This window comes from Neophocaena asiaeorientalis, unplaced genomic scaffold (genome assembly GCF_003031525.2).
Source record: "Neophocaena asiaeorientalis asiaeorientalis breed wild unplaced genomic scaffold, Neophocaena_asiaeorientalis_V1.1 scaffold218, whole genome shotgun sequence".
In the NCBI taxonomy this organism is placed as follows: Eukaryota; Metazoa; Chordata; class Mammalia; order Artiodactyla; family Phocoenidae; genus Neophocaena; species Neophocaena asiaeorientalis.
This window is the reverse complement of record NW_020172818.1, coordinates 4,097,793-4,112,402: the sequence shown is the minus strand read 5'-3', so window position 1 is coordinate 4,112,402 and position 14,610 is coordinate 4,097,793. Positions and strand designations below refer to the sequence as shown.

General features: G+C 42.6%; 1 protein-coding gene across 1 annotated transcript in view; it reads right to left on the bottom strand.

The window, feature by feature from the left end:
- FAM184B (family with sequence similarity 184 member B) overlaps positions 1-14,610 on the bottom strand; it is a 111,383-nt gene that overhangs the window by 49,042 nt on the left and 47,731 nt on the right. Inside the window, exons 3-7 of the mRNA XM_024741812.1 lie at positions 13,829-13,964; positions 12,545-12,684; positions 11,774-11,980; positions 3,104-3,214; positions 1,164-1,271 (exon numbers count right to left, since the gene is read on the bottom strand). Of these exons, the coding sequence (XP_024597580.1) occupies positions 1,164-1,271; positions 3,104-3,214; positions 11,774-11,980; positions 12,545-12,684; positions 13,829-13,964 (702 nt within the window). The remainder of the gene's footprint in view (positions 1-1,163; positions 1,272-3,103; positions 3,215-11,773; positions 11,981-12,544; positions 12,685-13,828; positions 13,965-14,610) is intronic.

Sequence of the window (14,610 nt, the reverse complement as noted above, 5' to 3'; positions counted from 1 at the left end):
TAGCTCTATTTACGATAGCCAGGTCATGGAAGCAACCTAAATGCCCATCAACAGAGGAATGGATAAAGAAGTAGTACATATATACAGTGGAATATTAGCCATAAAAAGGAACGAAACTGGGTCATTTGTAGAGATGTGGATGGACCTAGAGACTGTCATAAAGAGTGAAGTAAGTCAGAAAGAGAAAAACAAATATTGTATATTAACGCATATATGTGGAACCTAGAAAAATGGTACAGGTGAACCGGTTTGCAGGGCAGAAACAGAGACACAGATGTAGAGAACAAATGTATAGACACCAAGGGGGGGAAGTGGTGGGGCGGGGGTGATGGTGGTGGGATGAATCAGGAAATTGGGATTGACGACATATATACACCAATATGTATAAAATAAAAAACTAATAAGAACCTGCTGTATAAAATAAATTAATTAATTAACTTAAACTATACCTGTAAAGTACATAACAGTTGCCTAATAGAAAACACAGCACCAGATGTTTAATTCTATTACTAAACATCCACATTGTGTTAAAGCTATTTGTTTATATATATATTTCTCCCGTGTAGCATGTAGCCCAGAGGCTGGCACTTGTTATGTATTTCACAGATGACAGCAGAATGAAAGAATAACGTGCATGTTGAGTTGAATCAAGTGGAACTGATACTCATCAAGGTTCCTCCTGCAACTCTATGTTGGAGGGGTCTGTACTTCTCTCTAGAACTAAGCTCATGGAGGGATCACGGTCTAGACCCAGGAAGGTCGGATGAGAGCCGAGTTTCATGGTGAAACAACCCAAGCTTCTCAACATGCACTCGAGGGGGAGTTATGATTACTGTTATGCTTCTTGCTGGGCAGAACCAAAGACCCCACTCTAGTCCAGTGCCCCTTGATCTGCCAGCCAGGCTGCAATCAGAGAGGGAGAGAAGAGTCATCTGACAAGCCCTGTTCTTTTTCAAACCATGTGGATAATTACTCAGAACTCTATTTTCGTCGTGGTTTTTGCAAATTGATTTTATAATGATTTTTTATTTCAGGCATTTTGGCAGCTCTAAGGGGGGAAATAAAAGAGCCCATTAATGCCAGCATGTGTCACTGGGGACATCGAAGTGCTGAAAAGAAGAAGAAAAATATCCTTAATTAAAGCAGAAAAAGCTAGAGGTTACCTGGGTCTCTAAAATGTTGCCTTGCTGGCAGTCCAATTCTTGGGGCCGTTCATTGCCTCTCGGGGGATGTACATTATTCTGCTGGATAAATTCTTCCAGCCTTAAAACCTAAAACAGAAGAATAAGAACATTCAGCAATGAAACAAAGTCCTATCACCCGGCTGTGGTCATTAATCTGGGACCCATTCCCTTGGGTCAATCAGTTCTGGGGACTGTGCCCCACTAGACAAATCCCAGACACGCTTCTAGAGAGGCCATTTCTAATTAGCTAGTTGCTTCGTCTCTCCAGAAGAAGATGAGCCTGGCAGGTTTACAATATTCCACACTTCTCTTTAAATTATTCACATCTACATAACTATACCAGAGCTGTAGCATGGTTTCCATTAGTTTTCATACCATTCCTGGAAGGCCACCCTATTTCGTTTTTACAAAGTTAGTTGGTAAAGAAGAGGAACAATATTTAAGAATTATACAGATAATATGAGAGAAGAGTGGCTAAAAGCTGCTATTAAATTATAAAGCCTTAATTATGATTATTATTAACCAACTAATTGTAGAGTGTCAATTAAATGGTCTGGTTTCCCTGCTCTAGACTTTGAGAAGAACAAGGTCAATAACCATAAAGGAACCTCAGATGTTGCTAAAACTAATGCTCCTCAGGCAGCTCCTCAGGTGTAAAGTGGGGAGGAGAAGGGACAGACTGAGAGCAAGATGGTAAGATCATAAAATATCGTCCCTGCCTTCAAGGAGCTGTCATCTTATGGAGCAGACAGATGCATGTTTACAATCACAACAGCATTCAGTAGACACATGTACAATATATAAGAGCATCATTAATGGTGTGTTCGCTCTGTGCCAGGCACAGACCTAAGCATTTTACAGTATTAACTCTTTTAATTCTCCTAACAATTACTATGAGGTAGGTACTACTGCAGAGAACTTACAGCAATAAACTCTGCCCAGGGAATTCTAGCATAGTGTTAAGGGCACTGAAGGATGAATAGGAGTCCATCAGCGGCAAGTTCTTCTCCCTAGTAACACTGTCCACAGCGCCTTTAAACTTTGAACTTGGTCCCTGGGTGGTTTGGACAAGTGGGCCCAAGAAGAAAACTCCACTGTTCAGCTGGTTTACATCCATTCCTTACCCTGCTCTCCTTGCCTGCCTCCACCAGGGAGGCCTGACGGCTAAATCCTTGCTTTCCCAGGCTGGCCACGTGGCACAGATGTTACCAATGGAGTCAGCTGGGGGCTTCTGCATATGCTTTTGTTTTCCCGATGAAGTGTGCAGGCCTGGTCATCCCTGCCCCTCCTTCTTTCCTGCTTTAACTTGGGGCATGACAACTGGAACAGTGACAGTCGTTCTCACAGCCAAGGGGAATCTGAGCCAACTTCTCCTACGTGCAGTGCTAGGAACCTATGATGCATTTAGGAGCCATGAACATATTTTCATTTCTTTCAGAATCAGAAGAAAAAACTGCAGCCTGGCCATATTCACCTTTATGACAGTGCAGTTACAAATTATAATTTTAAATTCTTTTTGATAAAGAAAAGAGCCCAGGAAGGCAGAAGTATCTAATGCCCAGGACACTGATAACACAGCCGGGGCTGGGGAGAGGGCAGAACCAAGATGTTTGCAGATTTTCCAGGCCTGATATCATTTAGCCACAGAATCAACACCAGCAGCCTCCTGCCTCCCTCTTTTATGTGTGACATTAAGTGGCTCTTTGTTAAGCCTCTATAATCAGGCTCTCTGTTATCTGCAGCTGAATTTATGCCCCCGAGACAGCCTTCCTGTCAGGATGAAGTCTTTTTCTTCCTTCCAAGGATGCTAAATGTAAGGAGGTCAGGGAAGCTTCCCAAGATTCCTAGCATCTCAGTTCATCAAAAACTCCTGGAGCCCAGAACCATCATTCCAAGAACAGCTTTTATTCGGGACTTACCTCAAGCAGTGAATTCTGGAGCTTCACACTTAGGGCCTCTTTCTCTTCTTGCAGATGCTTTATTTCATTTTCTGATTTCTTCTTCACTTCCTCCAACTGTGCTTCTACTTCCTAAATGATGAATGGAAGAGTTAACCACACAAGCCACGAAAACATGGACAGGACACACCCTGCCTTATTCCCAAAGGGGTTCAAAGAAACTCACAAGAGTCATAAACTACTATAAGAAAACATAAATTAGAGCTTCCCTGGTGGCGCAGTGGTTGAGAGTCCACCTGCCGACGCAGGGGACGCGGGTTTGTGCCCCGGTCCGGGAAGATCCCACATGCCGTGGAGCGGCTGGGCCCGTGAGCCATGGCCGCTGAGCCTGTGCATCCGGAGCCTGTGCTCCGCAACGTTACTGGGGGTGGGGGTGGAGTGGTGGGGGGGGGGGGCAGAGTAAACTCCTGGCTTTAAGTTTTGTAGTGTCAAATAAGAAAACAGAATGGTCATTACTGACAAAGTTCTCATGGTTCTATAAATCAAAAAGCCAACTACATCCTCAGTTGCAGGGAAATATCAAAAGCAGAATGAAATTTCTTCTTTGGCCTTCTCAACAGCATCCTTACTTTAGTCAAAATGATGGGATTCATAGGGCTGCTTCCTCCATGGTCCCTCCCCACAGCCTCATAGTCTCAGCACAAAGCAGATCCAGATAAAAGAACATTCTGGAGCCCATATGAGTGGTGCAGCTGCATTTTAGCTGTGTGTTCTTGGGCAGATTTCCTAACCTCTCTGTGATTCAATGCATTACTTACATGCTTAGCACTGTTCTAGGTACATAGTAAGGGATCAATAAATGCTAAGTAGTACTATTCTTACAGATGCTTATGCTTTCTGATCTAGCTTAATATCTGGGGAAATTTTTCAAGTGTCTAGAGCAGTGGATGAAATATTCTGTTCCTCGTAGCTGAATTTTAGGTAGATATTAAGTCATTTATTTGTTCAACAAATATTTATTGAGACCTACCATGTGCTTGGCACTGTTCTTGAAGCTGGGGATAAAAACAGACAATATGCTTACTCACCAGGAGCTCACATTTGCGTGAAAGAGATAGGCAGCAAAGTCAACAGCTATAACGCAGTAGATACCATGTTGGATGGTGATAATTGATTACACACCTTTATGGTCTAACTGGAAGTAGATAGACATATTAGCAGTTGACATTTACTGAGTGTGTACCATTTTCTGGGTGCTTTTCACAGATCATCTCATTGATCCTTATGAAAACCCTATGAGCTAGGTAGTATTGTTAAAGCTCATTATACAGATGAAGAAATGAAGCTTGAAGAGGTTAAATAACTTGCCCAAGGTCATGCAGCCCGTAAGCAGAAGAGTCAAGATCCAAACTCAGGAAAGGATGACCCCTTGGCTGTGCTTCTTCCCTGCCTGCATGGGTCCAGTTATACGTGGACATTTTTCAACAGTAAATACTACAGTACTACACAGTCTGTGGTTGGTTGAACCTGTGGATGTGGAGGAACTGCAGATACGAAGGGCCTACTATAAGTTATACTTGGATTAACTCCCACATTGTTCAAGGGTCAACTGCAGAATGAATGGACTTTATGGCTGATCGAATGTGAGGGATGACAGAGAAATTATGGATTTCTGACTCCTGGATTTCTAACCTGATCATCTAAAGAGATGCTACTGATCATCTGGATGACACCTTTACACTCTCTATGGGGCCAGCCCCAGGCCAGGCCAGTGGCCCTGGGGTGCCGCTTTGCATTGTCCCTGGGGTCAGTCATTTAAAAGAGAAGAAAAGAGGGCTGTGATTAGATTGTAAGGGTCGCATGATGTGGACACTTAGGCCAATGTACAGTGTCTTCAGTAAATCCACCATCTCCTTTTGCAGGGCTTGTTGCTTTGGAGAGTTCATTTTCTGAAGATGATAGATAAACTTTTTGTTTAAAACAAGTTGAGATAACTTAAGCAACATCAGAAATAAGGCCGTCCCCTCAGGAAAGATTCTGATTTTTCTTACTTCATTATTTAGTCCCTCATTCACAGAATCTTTTATTGAACAGAAGTTTTGTTTAACACGCTTATTGGTGCAGACACTCCCTAACTCTGCCAAGGCATGTTCACTGTAACAGCACAGTGGAAACCCCCTGTGAGAAAGATGCTTAGCATAAAGCAGTGGCTATTTCTAATCTTGCACAGCCTAATGTCCTAGGGTATATGTAATCAATCACAGCTTCAGCTGTTGCCTTGACAAATGGACCTAAAGGGAAAAATTTTCCCCCCAAATTTCCTCAAGTGACCTTGAGGATTTCAACAGGAAGCGTTAACATTCTCTTCCTAACTCGTGGAAAGAGAAAAAACAACTACAAAGACAAGAACGTGAGGAAAAAGAAGGAGATGAATGCTTTCAGGTATATAAATTGCTGCATCCCACCCCTGGAAGAAGGCTCCATGGGTTATGAATTTACAGGATTCACAGAGTATTTTCATAAGCTCTGTTCTCATTTAACTCTCATAATACTTATGGAAAAAGGCTTTATTGCATCCATTTCACATGAAGCAAATCCAATGGCTGGTAAGAGGCAAAAGCAGGACTCCCACCCTTTTTCTGCTTTCTTGTCTAGATTGTCCACAATTACTGGCAGTTTAAGAAAAGACACATAAGGGAGCCACTGTTGACGGGAACAACAAATAAGCAGCCACAGGAAATCACCAAGCAGAGATTTCAGTTGGCATTTTAAAGGAAAACACGTTAACTTTTTTCAAGAAGAAAAATCACTCCTTGGTATGTATTTATAGTAAAGTTCCTGCTGTAGCTGAAAGAGTAAACCGGTACAAAGCCTGAAATGTCACTCAGAAGGGGAAGGCAGAAGAGATAATGATCTTAAAATTTCCATACTGTATAAAAACTATAACCCACAGCAAAACATTGCAAATAAACTACACTTCAATTTAAAAATTTGAATACAGAAAAAAAACTATAACCTACAGACCCAAGACATCCAAACAGAACCCCAAACAGAAAAACACAAAGAATATCACACCATGACATATCATAATCAAATTGTGATATGATAAAGAAAAAAGTCTTAAAAGCAATCAGAAAACAAAAAGATACACTATGCACAGGGGAGAACAGATGAGAGTGGCTACCAACTTTTCATCTGAGGAAAATACAAACCAAAAATTTTTAAAAGTTGAACAGCATCTTTAAAGTGCTGAAAGAAAAAAAACTGTTAACCTAGAATTCTATATCCAGCAAAATAACCTTCAAAAATGAAGGCAAAATAAAGACATTTTCAGACATATAAACACTGAGAGAATTTGCTGTGAGCAGACTGACACTACAAGAAACATTAAAGGAAGTTCTTCAGGCCAAAAGAAAATGATACCAGATGGGGCACTTGAATATGCCAAGGGAATGAAGAGGGTAGCAACGGTAAATCAGAAAATATAAAAGACTTTAGTTTTCTCATTTAAAAATTCTAAGAGATAACTGACTAAGGAAATAGAAAAGCGATGTAGACTTTATAACATATGTAAAGTAAAACATATGACAACAACTTCACAAAGGTTAGGAAAGGCTAAATAAAAATAGTGTGTTGCTGTAAGGTTTGTACAGTGAAGTATATATGTATTGCTTCTCCATACAAACCTTACAGCAACACAATATGTATGAAGTAACATCATATTATTCGATGGCAATGATAAAGTTGCATGTTATAAATCCTACAGCAACCATGGCACACCATCCCCTCCCCAAAAGAAGGATATCTAACAAGTCACTAGTGGAGATAAAAAAGGGAATACCAGGGCTTCCCTGGTGGTGCAGTGGTTGAGGGTCTGCCTGCCGATGCAGAGGACACGGGTTCGTGCCCCAGTCTGGGAGGATCCCACGTGCCGCGGAGCAGCTGGGCCCGTGAGCCATGGTCACTGAGCCTGCGCGTCCAGAGCCTGTGCTCCGCAACGGGAGAGGCCACAACAGTGAGAGGCTGGCATACCAAAAAAAAAAAAAAAAAAAAAAAAAGGGAATACCAAAAGCTATATATTCAAGTAATCAAAAATAAACAGGAAAACAGGCAAAAAGAAAAAAAGATGTGACAAAAAGAAAAAAAAAACTCAACAGTATGGTAGACTTAATGATAATTACATTGAATGTAAATGGTCTAAATGACCCTCAAAAATCAGACTGCCAAGCTGAATAAAACAGAAAATCCAGCTATCCTATTTGGGTTGGCCAAAAAGATCGTTCAGGTTTTGTAACAGCTTACGGATCCCGAACGAACTTTTTGGCCAACCCAATACAAAAGCACTTTGACTAGAAAGACACAGGTAGGTTAAAAGTAAAGGAATGGATTAAGATAGACTGTAACACTAACCACAAAAATGATAGAATGTCCGTATTTTTATCAAAGTAGACTTCAGGACAAGGAATATTCCATAATGAGTAAGGGGCCAATTCATTGAGAAGACATAATACGCCTAAATGTGTATGTACCTCATAAATAAGTTTGAATTTATCTAAGGCAAAAACTGACAGGACTAAAAGGGAAAATATAAAAACTGACTTAAATTTGATATTTCAATACTCCTCTCTCAATAATCAACAGAACAAATAGAGAAAAAATTAGTAAGGAAACAAGGTACTTGAACAACACTATCAACCAACTTAACCTAATTATCATTTATGAAACACTCCCCTCAAGAGCAGCAGATCCATATTCTTTTCAAGGGCACCTGGACCATTCATCAAGATAGACCACCCCTGGGCCATACAATACTATGAGCTAATTGAAAAGGAAAGAACAGAATCTGTCCTTTGATCACAAGAGAACTAAATTAGAAATCAATAACAAAGAGATATCTGGAAAGGTTCCAAATATTTGGAAATTAAGCAACCTATTTCTCAATAATGAAGAGTATTTTTGGAGTTGATAGAAATAAAAAGTTGAAAAGAATTAGACAAAATTATTCACATTCATATTATTACTGAAATTAGAAAGCAAAGGCCTAGAATGGTTTGGGGTGACTTATTTAAGGTGACAACGTGGCTGCTTCCCCAGCACAGCACTTCTTACACCCAGACTTGACAGATGGTTTCAGTGCATGTCTTGTTCCTCCTTCCAGACTGTGAGCTCCCTGTAGGCATGGCTGATTCCTGTATCCTTGCATTGCTCAAAACACCAAGTACGCATTCAATGAATGATAAATAAACCATAAATGGATATTGGCAGGGTGAAGACCTGTAGGCTGCTCTCCAAGGCCCAGGGCAATGTTTATTCTGTTCTGCTACATAGACAGAGGGCAATAGTTAGTGGTTTTGGAGTCAAGGCAGCCCTGACTCACACCCAATTCATGTGATACTCAAGTGACTTCATTTCCCAGGTTCCTCATCTGTGAAATGGGAAAACAAGCCCTGCCTACAGGGCTGAGGTAAGAATTAAATCATGGAGTGGAGAGCTGTTGTTCCTTTTGGCTGCCCGGCCTCTGATCCTTCTCTGAATGTTAGGGAAATTCTCTATCTGACACATCAGAGCCATCCTTCCACCACAGAACCAGAAAATGTCAGACTTACCTTCCCAGACTCCCTTGTGATGAAGGCATGGGCATGTGATCGAGGCATGTGACCAATCAGACACACCCACCCCGGATTTTGAATTGGAAGCCATCGATATGTACAAGCTGGAGTCATAAAGGATCTGGCAACTGAACTTCCCAGAGGCAGCAGGGGCAGCCATTCTACAGCAGCTCTGACTGACGGAACTTTCCGTGATGATAGAAATGTTCTAAAATGTAATGTAGCTAATGTATAGAAATCCCTCAACACTGTGCTATCCAATCTGGGAGCCACTAGCCACATATGGCAATTGAGCTCTTGAAATGTGGCTAGTTCCACTGAGGAACTGAATTTAAAATATTATTTAACTGTAATTGATTTAAATGTAAATAACCACATGTGTCAAGAGGCTACCATATTGGACAGTGCAGCTCTGCAGGCAACATCCAGGGCCCAGTGTTGGTGGTGTCAGCTGTGTAAACAGAAGGTCTGGGCTCAGACATGGCAGCAAGGGTGTCTTCATCACTGAGCAGTTTGCCAATCCCAGTTCCCTGGTTTTCCGGAAAGCTTTTCATTACCCTTTACTAAATTCCTTTCTTACCTAAACCGCCCAGGGTGGGTTTGTGATGCTTGCCACCCAGAATCCTAAGTGATACAAATGAGGTGTAGAACGCAGCAGTGTCTAGAACAGCTCAGTAAGGACTCAATAGATCTTTCCACACTCTCCTAGGAATCAACGTGGGCGAGTGCTAACTACAGGACACATACTCTGCTCTGTCTGTGAAGATTAAGTCGTAACATCATCTAATCCTACAGACAGGAAAGGCAGATAAACTGTCTGGGTGAACTCCAGCCCACCTCTTGTGGTGTCTTTTTCAGGTTAAGGTAGCATTCAGGATACACAACATATTTATACTCAAGGGCCCAAAGGAACAGTGTGCTCTTAACTCTAGAGGGGAAACCGGTATCTATTTTTAGTCCATGAACACCAGATCTGGGACCTCTTCAAGGTTTTACCTTCCTGTAGTCTGCATGGCCTAATTTATATAACATATATCCTCAGTTTGTAGAAATGACTGTAATTTTTAGAAAGAAAATAAAAAACCAGGAGGAAATGCAGTTTATTTCTACATGATTCATTTCCCAAATGGATCCATGCCCCTGATTAAAGCTGAAGTGGGATTTCTACACTCAGAGTCAGGCTTGGCTGACAGGTTACCAGGGCAACCTGTAGCTCTGGGAGAGCTACTGTCCCTCCCACTGATTGTAGCTCAAGATGGAAAGCGGGTTCAGCTTTCCTCCAATGAGGATTGGATTTGTGCAACCAGTCACTGCTCATGGGGAGGAAAGTGCTTTCAATACAGCTGCTTCCCTCTCTGTGTAGGGATGGGAAACCACGGCCTCTGGAGTCAGGCTGTCAGGTTTTAATGTAGCTGCACCACTCACTGTCTGTGTGAGTGGATACATAACATCTTTGAGCCTCAGTTTTCTCATCTCTGAAATGGGGATATGAACACTCATTTTGTAATCCTGTTGGGAGGATTATATGTGTTCATAAGAATAAAGTGCTTTATAAAGTATAGTGGACACTAAATAATATTATCACACATGATGTTATCTAATGCACATGGTAACTAATTACAGCCACCGTTTACCAAACTTTTGCTACATTTTGTACACTGAGATGAGTTTATATATAAAACCATATTTAGGGGCTTCCCTGGTGGCACAGTGGTTAAGAATCCGCCAGCCAATGCAGGGGACACAGGTTCGAGCCTTGGTCCAGGAAGATCCCACTTGCCACGGAGCAACTAAGCCTGTGCGCCACAATTTCTGAGCCTGCACTCTAGAGCCTGAGGGCCACGACTACTGAAGCCCGTATGCCTAGAGCCCATGCTCCGCAACAAGAGAAGCCACCGCAATGAGAGGCCCGTGCACCACAATGAAGAGTAGCCCCTGCTCACTGCAACTAGAGAAAGCCCGCGTGCAGCAATGAAGACCCAACGAAGCCCAAAGTAAATAAATAAATAAATACATAATTTAAAAAACCACCATATTTAATTCATATAACAAGCCCCCAAAGTATTTATCCTTATTTTCAAAATCAGGTTTCAGAAAGATTAAGTGACCTGTCCGTGGTAGTAAAGCCAGTGAAAGAGTCGGGACTTGGACCCAGGACTAGACTTTCTTAAGTTCATTTATTTATCCAACACATATTTATTGAGTATCTACTACTCTTCACCACCACACATTGTATTCCTCAGTGATATATGATTATCTTTCAGTGAAAAGTCATAGTGATAATGCAAGTTCTTAGATTAGAAAGAAGCCTTCTTATAATAATTAAAGCACCACCTATGCTCACAATAATACTGGTATACTTCACTCTTTACCTAAAGCATTCATATACATGTTATTTGCTTTCCTCAGCAAACACGAGGGATGATGCTTTGCATTCCCTCTCAGCAGAAAACGCCCCCTTTGGTGGGAAGTTGGAACAGTACTCAGAGGCTGAGAAACTTCTCTCCTACTGGTTAATTAATTACCTTCATCTACCTAGTGCCTCTTACGCCCCAGGCACTATGATGTGCTTCGTTTTTTCACACATGGATTACCTCATGCAATCCTCGCAGCTACTCTGTGAGGTGCTATTATCACCATCTGTTTTATAAATGAGTAACTTGGGGCCCCGCAGAGTTTCCCTGTGAGGAGTCCAGGTTAAATAACTTTCTGTGGTCACAGACCTAGAGGGTGGCAGAGCTGGGATTTGAATCCAGGCAGTCTGCCAGGCCTGCGTGTTCACTTCATGTTATTTCTCTCTGTTTTTGCAGATTAGAGGATTTGAATTTCCCTAAGTTAAACACTCATATGACACAATTCCACCCCATGTCAACAACTCTAGGCCCTATTGTCTCACAGCCCTGGGGTGCCCTGTCTCCTCCTGAAGACTCTGAACTCCCTCTGATCAGAGAACTAGCTGAGATCTATATACAAGAGGAGCTCAGTAAATGTTTGAGGAAGGAAAGAAGAAACAAAAGAGGAAAGGAGGGAGGTAGAGGCAAGGAAAAACAAACGGAATGGTATCTCTGAAAGGGGATCTCACCTTCTGTAGCCTCTGCCTCTCAGCTTCCACTGATGAGCGAACTAATTGGATTTCCACCGTGTGCTTCTTCACCAAGTCTTCTAGGCGCTTCACCAGCTGGTCTTTGAGATGTTTCTTCTCCTCTTCCGTCTGATCTTTGATTTTACGAAGGTCTTCTTCATATTTTTGCTTCATATATTCTGTTTCAATACATGCCTCTTTCTTGGTCTATAAAAAGAAAAAGGGCTTGTAAAACTGCCAGGGTGGGGAGAGGAGGAGATCACATTTCTCTTTTGTGTTAACTTCTACAATGTTGATTACTGATTTCAAAGCATGTATCACAAGGTGCAATAAAGTTTATAAAATCACGTTTGATATCTGTAAGAGACTTCACTTTATCCACCATCGGAAAAGGGCTTTTTGGAGTAGTGTATCTATTGTCATAGGATCAGATATTCCAGCCCATACTATGGCGGTTTCTAAAAAATGCTTTGTTTGTTTTGACTGGGAACATATAGCAGGAATCTTAAGCAAGCTTCCAGTTTCCCAGGAACTAATGATAAGGAGTTGGGGGCATTCTGCTACATTCTCAGTCTCCTGGCTTCACGTGCAATGACATGCAGTTGGCAGGACGTTGGCTGGAACTTCACACCCATGCATGCACCCCTGAAACTATGGGACCTGTTGCTTCCAAGTGGACCTGTCATTGTTTGGGGCTGGCCTCCATCTGAAGCTCATTCCAGCAGAGTCCCCCTGTGATTGCTCCATCCCCAGGACTGGGTCAGACAGTACCTGTGTATCTGTGCCTCCTTTCGTGCATGGACACTCCTTGGGAAAGTTCTGATCCTGCTGAGGATGGAGACTGCAGGCTTCCAAATCATTCTCTTTCCCTAGGACTTTATTCTCTGAAACCCTCTCAGTCTTCATATCATCTGCAAGTACAGTGTCAACATCATTGGGAATGCCCTTGGCCTTGGCCTCATGCCTGAGGCCTCTGCAGTTGGGTTGCCATTCTGCTATTCAACTATTTTGCCCTTGACTCCCCTATGTAATCCCTGCTCCATGGCCTTCTGGCCTCAAGCAGGGTCCAAGTGGTGATTGTCACCTTTGCCCAAGTAGCATCTTGAGTTCAAACAGTTGTCCGGCTCTCCCTTCTTAAACCAGTCATCTTCAAATTTTTTGATTGTGCTTTCCATAGTTTAAAAAGAAATTGAGGACGTTCCTGGATATATGTACATTCAAAGGATTTAAATAAAGAGATCTCAAGTATAAGACAAAAAATAAATATAGTTACAATTGCTCAGTTTCTTCCCATATGCCCTACTTCTGAGACCACTGCTGTAAACCCTCCATACCCTCTGGTTCCAACTCGTACTTTCCAGCCCGAGGTGATTTCTTCTTTCCCAGACACCTCACTGCTGCCTGGGCCGCACCCATGATAGCAAGGCATGCTGTGGGCTGTAAAGTAGCAGTCCCATAAACTCCCTAGAGGCAGAGCCTATGTTTTGTGCCTTTGTTATATCTCCCAGTGTCAAGCTGATGACACTGTACATACTCAAGCACTTTCTGATGAGGGAGCTCAGTGGAAAGCACTTTGGAGTCAGATAATCTGAGACTCCAACACCACCTCTATCACCAGGCAGCTGGCTGGCCTTGAGCTAGCCACGTTAACTTTCTCAGCCTCATGTCTTCATCTGTGACATGGGATACTGACGATACCTAACTCATAACATTATTGGGAACACCCAATAACATCACTGTGTGAATGATGTTAAGAGTATAAAGCGTTGTCTAAGTCTGGGGAAAAGCCAGAGCTGAGAAGTTCAGGCACTATGGTGGATCTGGTGGAGAACTTTCTGGGGGGCCAGACATCCTTTTGCATCATGCCTTTTAAATACCTGACCTGCGGCAGCTCTGGATGTCGGCTCACTTGTGTCCTGCATGGATGGGACTTGCCCACCAGGCAGGTCAGATCAAATAGCCCTGCCCTCCACTCTGCTCCCTCAACAGTCTCAAGGCTGCAAGCAGCGTCAGGCCAACCTTTGCTGTGTAAGGAAATCGTTCCGGGCATCTCACCGCTTTTCTGTGTCACATGACACTCCTGCAACATTAGTCTGTCTTTGGCAACAGCCAGCTTCTCCCCAAGTTTTTCTGCAGTGCTTTTCAACTCTGAATTCTCCTGTCGAGCCTCCTTGAGCTGCACATCCAGGTCCTAAACAGACAGAAAGGGTCTCATTTCTCTTGTTACAGTTCTGGGTCGAGACATCCTATGTACATCAGATCTGAAAAGTGGGTAAGTGCACAGCATATGCCTTTAATCTCTGGAATTCAGTGGCTCGGGGTTCATCAAATCCCTACTCATCCTCTGATTGGCTGTGTAACTTCTGGCAAGTTATTTAACCTTTCTGTAGTGAGGATCAAATAAGATAGTGTCTGGGGCAGAAAAAAAAATGCTCAGGGAGTATGAAGGATACTAGCTGCTGTTACTTTTAGAGATGGGGCTCTGTGAGTCTGTGGGCCTCATGTAACTGACTTGTCAATGGTCTGGCTTTCCACAAATACAAAGCCCCAAGGATATTAGGACAGCAAGTTGTTACGGAGTGAGTGGGGGCTTTAGAATCAGGCTGAATTGAGTTCAAACACTTTGTAGCTGTGTGACCAGCTAGGCCCATCCTTAAGCTTCTCAATTTCAGTTTTATCTTCTCATCTCTAAATTGTAAGTCTCTCAGCTCTCAGAGGACAGGGATCAAGGCCGGCTCACCGTGTGTCTCCTGCCCACAGCCCCGGCCTGGCACATAGCAGGTGTTCCACACATACTTGCTGAATGAATGTGGTTGAACTCCATGGAGGTAATAATG